The sequence below is a fragment of the Nematolebias whitei genome, chromosome 22, assembly GCF_014905685.2.
Source record: "Nematolebias whitei isolate Nwh7 chromosome 22, NemWhi1, whole genome shotgun sequence".
NCBI classification, from domain to species: Eukaryota; Metazoa; Chordata; class Actinopteri; order Cyprinodontiformes; family Rivulidae; genus Nematolebias; species Nematolebias whitei.
This window is the reverse complement of record NC_056519.1, coordinates 27,696,905-27,703,068: the sequence shown is the minus strand read 5'-3', so window position 1 is coordinate 27,703,068 and position 6,164 is coordinate 27,696,905. Positions and strand designations below refer to the sequence as shown.

The 6,164-nt window shown below is 42.4% G+C and overlaps 1 protein-coding gene across 1 annotated transcript in view; it reads right to left on the bottom strand.

The window, feature by feature from the left end:
* Positions 1 to 376: 376 nt before the first annotated feature.
* LOC119428573 (solute carrier family 41 member 2) overlaps positions 377 to 6,164 on the bottom strand; it is an 86,205-nt gene continuing 80,417 nt past the window's right edge. Inside the window, exons 9-11 of the mRNA XM_037696255.1 lie at positions 5,628 to 5,870; positions 531 to 676; positions 377 to 445 (exon numbers count right to left, since the gene is read on the bottom strand). Coding sequence (XP_037552183.1) covers positions 377 to 445; positions 531 to 676; positions 5,628 to 5,870 — 458 coding nt within the window. The remainder of the gene's footprint in view (positions 446 to 530; positions 677 to 5,627; positions 5,871 to 6,164) is intronic.

The following is a 6,164-nucleotide window of genomic DNA, read 5'->3' as shown; positions in this document are numbered from 1 at the left end:
TCCAACGTGTGTCCATGCTCATGCGTGGGACCAGCCATCCACTGAACCAGGTTAAAAGAGTCAGTGAGGCTGAGAAAGTCCTTCACCAGTGGTTTCTCTGGGCAGCATACATGTATGTTAAAATCCCCAACAATAAGGACTCGATCATAGTTTATCATTATTCCAGTCAGGAAATCAGAAAAGTCATTCAAGAAATCCTTATTATATTTAGGGGCTCTGTAGATGACAGTGTACAGCACGGGGTGTGAGCAACCCACCTCAAATAAAGTCCCCTCGAAGCTGGAGAAAGAAGACGATGCAGAGCACTGCTTGCATTTAAAGTTGTTTTTATAAACCACCGCCGTTCCTCCTCCACAGCCTGACATCCGAGGGGAGCTTAGATAAGAGCAGCCGTCTGGTAGAAGTTCAACAAAAACACTGGAGTCATCAGCCTCAACCCAGGTGTCTGTGATGCAGAGCAAATCCAAATAACGGGAACTGAAAAAGTCCCGCAGGATGAGAGTTTTGTTTGTCAGAGATCTGGCGTTCACCAGGCCAATCCTGGCAGAAACCGCAGCATGTAAACTGACGGGCGCTAGGGCCCGGGGCAGCGTCTTCAAGCTCTGCAGGTTCACGAGAGAAGCAGGAGGGGTGGGGGCGAACACCCGCATCCAGGCCGGTGACAGGTAGCAGGCAGCTATCAACAGGATCCAGGAAACGCCAAGGTACAGCGAAAGACGGAAATAATCCATTTCTTGTCTGAGAAATGGACGTAGAACGGGCCAGGCAGATCTTTAGTTTCACCAGCTGTCCTCCACGTTTACCGCGGAAACGACGACATTTCTGCCGGGGGGGGCAGCGCAAGTGCCTGGAGGAGATGAGCTGGGACTCCTGACAGGAGCAGGGGTAAAGTTTTCTGTCCACCATAATCAAAGGCATTGAGATTGCCAACAACATGTCTAATATCCAGGAGGGACTGGTGATTGTACACAAGCACAGACTTAGTGCTGAGCACAAAACAGAGAAATAAAACAAACCAAACCAAGAGCGACAGACAGACAGCCACACACACTGGCACCATCTTGAAACTTGAAAATAATAAGTCTTCTTCATACACCAAAGTTAGTCATGGAATTCCTCAGGGCTCAGTGCTTGGGACAATACTCTTTACTTTATATATGCTTCCATTACGTAAAATTATTTAACAGCATGGGATAAATTTCCATTGTTATGCTGATGACACACAATTATATTTGTCCATTAAACCTAATGAATCCAATCAGCTATTTAGACTACAAGCATGTGTTAAAGACATAAAAACCTGGATGACCCTTAATTTTCTCCTGCTGAACACAGACAAGACTGAGGTTTTGGTTTTTGGACCTGAGCACCGTAGGAATTAATTTTTCAGTCTTTCTCCCTACTTAGATGGCATTAATCTGTCCTCCAGCTCTAATGTTAAAAACCTTGGTGTTATTTTTGATCAGGACATGTCTTTTATCTCCCACATTAAAAACGTTACTAGAACTGCTTTCTTCCACCTGTGTAATATTGCTAAAATTAGAAACATCTTGTATAAAAATGATGCAGAAAAACTGGTCCATGCATTTGTCACGTCTAGACTGGACTATTGCAATGGTTTATTATCTGGATGTCGAAAAATTTCTTTAAAACGTCTTCAGTTGATCCAAAATGCTGCTGCTAAAGTCTTAACTGGAGTTAGTAGGAGAGATCATATCTCTCCAGTTTTAGTTTCTCTCCATTGGCTACCTGTCAAATCCAGAATAGAATTCAAAATCTTACTTCTAACCTACAAAGCTCTCAACAACCTGGCTCGATTTTATATTACAGATCTTATTGTTCCATATTTTCCTAACAGAGCACTTCGCTCTCAGGCTGCAGGTTTACTTGTGGTTCCTAGAGTTTACAAAAACAGAATGGGAGACAGATCTTTCAGTTATCAAGCTCCTCTCTTGTGGAACCAACTTCCAATCTCTGTCTGTGAGGCTGACACATTATCCAGTTTTAAAACTAGGCTTAAGACTTTCCTTTTTGCTAAATCCTATAGTTAGGGTCGGTTTGGGTTTCCTGAGCTGTCCCTTAGTTTTGCTGCTATAGGCTTAGACTGCTGAAGGACAAACTGACCACACTTTTCACTTTGCTGCTGTCTACTTACTCTGCTCAACCTGCTTTGTATTTGTAATTATTTTTCCTATACTTAACATGTGTTTTTTTGTCTTTCAGATACACCTGGACCTACCATTCTGTGTTCGTCTGTCTCTCCTTCCTGTCCTCTCAAACCAGCCGGTCAAAGCAGATGGCCGCTTGTCCTGAGCCTGGTTCTGCTGGAGGTTTCTTCCTTTTAAAAGAGAGTTTTTCCTTTCCACTGTTGCCACTGTGCTTGCTCAGGATGGGAGACTGTAACGAAGCCAAGATTCAACTTGTCTGCTGGATTCCTTAGATAGAGAACTTTACTAATGGCTTTTATGTATGTGCATGTTCCTGTAAAGTGCCCTGAGACAACTTTGTTGTGATTTGGCGCTATATAAATACACTGAACTGAATTGAATTTAACATAACTAGTTTGTTCCACTTTGGAGTAAGCTGTTTGGGGGAAGAATCAGTTTTGTGTTGTGTGTTTCCTTGACTGATGAAGCCTTCTGGATGGAAGGTGAAATGTTCAAGCAAAAAAAAGAAACTGTCCAGATGACCTGACTGAATATTGTTGGAGTTTAACACAGTGTTTTTAACATCGATGTGAAGAAGACAAAATAGATGATTGTGGACTCAAAAGGAACAAACACACCTACACCCCCCTGAACATAAGCAGATCTGTGGTGGAAGTGGTCTCCAGCTACAAGAACTTGGGTGTACACATGAATGACAACCTCAGCTGGAGCAACAACACCGCCAGCCTGATCAAGAAATCTTATCAGAGACTCTACTTCCTCAGGCGGTTGAGACGAGCTGGTCTGGGAAGCTCAGTCCTCACCTCCTTCTACATGTGTGCAGTGGAGAGCATCCTGTGCTCCAGCATCAACGTGTGGCATGGAGGCTGCACAGAAGATGTTGGAGTCAGCTTCCCCACCATCACAAACATCTACACCTCTAGATGCAGGAAGAGGGCCACCTGCATCATGAAGGATCCCACTCACCCAGCACACACACTTTATACCCCGCTCCCTTCAGGAAGGAGTTGAGGAGCATTAAGTGTAGAACCACTAGACTGAGGGGCCGTTTACACGGCGCATATTTTTAGTGCATCCGCAGCTTTCTCTCTGCGGTTCTGCTGATCATTTACACGACACCAGTGGCCCCACTCCTTGAATCCGGAGGTTTCTGAACCCACCTTACAGAGTGGAGGTTTTTCGCTGACCCCCCGCTGATAATGTAAACATCTCCCGCTGAGGCTTTGTGTTAAACCACATGCGCACACGCACGCACGGACCGATGCTATATTTCTATCAACATGGCGGTGGATACACTGCTTTCTGAACTACGACTGATGGAATATATTTTAATCTCGTAGTTAATCTAGTTCAGATTCCAGGTGCTGTGACCGACATCTGTGTTTGAAGAGACACAGTCAGATCCAGTTCTAATATCAATGTTTATAGAACGAGGCACGCGCACACGTCGCGCTGCACTATAACATCTAAATGTGCTAAATAATAACAGTTTAATAATAATAAACAGTATTTATCTTAAGCTTGAGATATATAATGAAGCTCTCTGAGCTAAATGAAGCTATCTGGACATTACGTAATTCAAATTATGTGATTAAAATGATGCTAAACATATTGCATGCTATTAACGTTGAAAATGAAGACATCAGATTTAATTTTTTTTATTTTTTTTATTCAACACCACAAACTGATAATTAAACTGAACAACGAATGGATTGAATAAAAGAACTGAGGGGAATTTTAAATAAATAGTTCATCCATCATCTCTCTCTTCGACATCCTGCTGCCGAGCCTCGTTCAGAACCGGTCCGCCTGGTGGGAGACAACTCCTTCTTCTTTCAGGAAAAATAAAAACTCAGTTGGTTGTTTTGTAACCGAAGTAAACACAAGCTAACATTATTAAGAACATTTGATTTACCTGCTGTAAACCAGCTACTGATTATCATGGAGTAAAGTCCAACATTGTCGACTCGGTTCTGGTCCACTGAGCGACTGGTGTGGAGCTGTTAGACGAAGAGGTCCCGCTTGGCATCAAATCTGTCGACTCTATCCACAATCCAGCCAAAATCCAGCCAGAATCCAGCTTTAACTTGTTGTTAAGATGTTGTTAGCAGAGCTTTTTAGCTCACAGGAAACAGCGTGCCAAGGCAGCACGCATGCGCATTAGGTGAAGGTACAAAATTCACAGCGCCATCTAATAATGACCCGGCATGGTAACTACAGCGGATTCGGGAGGGCGGTGGGAGGAATCTTGCGGATGCATGTAAACCCAAAATACGACCATGTCAACGCGGATCTTTTCCTCTAATTAACATACGAAAAAAACTACGTTTCCCCCCATCGTGTCCGTGTAAATAGGGCCTGAGGAACAGCTTCTACCCTGAGGCTGTTAGACTCATGACTCTCTAACCAGGATAATCATTGAGCAAAAAATCACATCATGTTGCTACTGATCTGTTTCAATGTTGCTGCTGATCTGTTTCATGTTGTTGTATTCATGCATGCTCATCTGCTCACACAGACTCATGCTCATGTTCGTGCTGCTGTTCAACGTAATGTTTTTATGTCATTAGTGCTTAGTGTATATTAGTTGATGTTTTTCTTAGTTCATATCTTAGATGTTATCATTGTTTTTCTCTTACATTTTATTGTTGGATGTAACTGGGACCCTGTGTACATAATTTCGACAATAAAGAATCTCTGACTTAACTATCTTATACAACTTGTTGGAAATTGGAAAACTAGTTTTATAAGCAATCAGCAATTTCCTGCGGGATCAATAAAGTTCTATCTTATCTAATTATTTTAAATGGGGCGCAGCACTACCTGATCTAGAGAACAGTCTAGTCTGTTGGATATAGTGAAGGATGATCTTGTAAAGACGCTCTTATCTGCTGCGCTGTATTGCTCGATGTATCACAACTGTATCTTGTCCTTTATTTGTATCTGCTTGTCTTTTCGTATCAACAAGTACAGATTGAACTAAGTCAGAGAATGTATTTGAGTTTTTGTGTACGGGACATGAACTACAGGGAGCTGCTGGTGTGTGTTCCACCTTATGACAAGATCACCAGTAAACTAGAACGGCTGAAGAAAATAATAAAACAACTCCATAAAAGGACTTCCAGGAAATGAAGACATCAGTCGGAACTAGTTTAGACAAAGAGCTGTAAGAATGTGTGACACGTCTCTGGGTGGAGCTTTTGTGTTTAAATACAGAAGGAACTAAAGCAGACGCATCTTGGGGTTTTGCTGTATCTCTTTTGGTTTGGGGTAAGAGTGTCTCTTTTCAGCTGAAAGCTTTAATAAATGTTGGTAATAATTTTTAACTTGAATCTCTCTGACTGATTAGCGTCTTTTCTCCATGTATCTCTGAACCAATGAGAGGAACAGGTGAATAGGCTGAAAAGTCCGAGTTGTTGTATTGATTTTCCTTGACAATTTGCAGAGGGTTTGTGTGACAGAGAACAATGCTGGGAGTGTGGGATAAGATGCAGATGATCCACTGCACAACTGGAAAAAAAATCATTAGTATTTGAGTCATAAAAGAGCTCACCTGTAGCAAGGCAGCAGCCAGGTAGACTGACATGAAGACGGGTGTCAAGGTGGTGTGGCCACTTTTCATCAGGTGGATAGTGTACAAAAAAATTAAATGGCCAGGGATCACAAGAAGCAGGAGAACCTGAGCAGAGCGATGATTTGCTCCTGAGGAAAAAAATAAAATAAAAAGAATGGTTAATGCTTAATGGATGCTGTCTGCTCTGTGATACAGAGTCCTGATGACTCCTAACTTGTGCTCCAAAGGGTGATGAGAGTCAAACTGCAAATACTGGTCTGTGTGGGTGGGTTTGTGATAAGCATCAGTTTGCAAATGTCCTCTATCAGAGACTGAGACCTCACAGTCCAAGAAAGCCAGCCTGCCATTTTTTACATCTTCTCGTGTGAACTTGACGTATTTATCCATAGAGTTGATGTGATCAGTGAAATGTAAGACTTCCT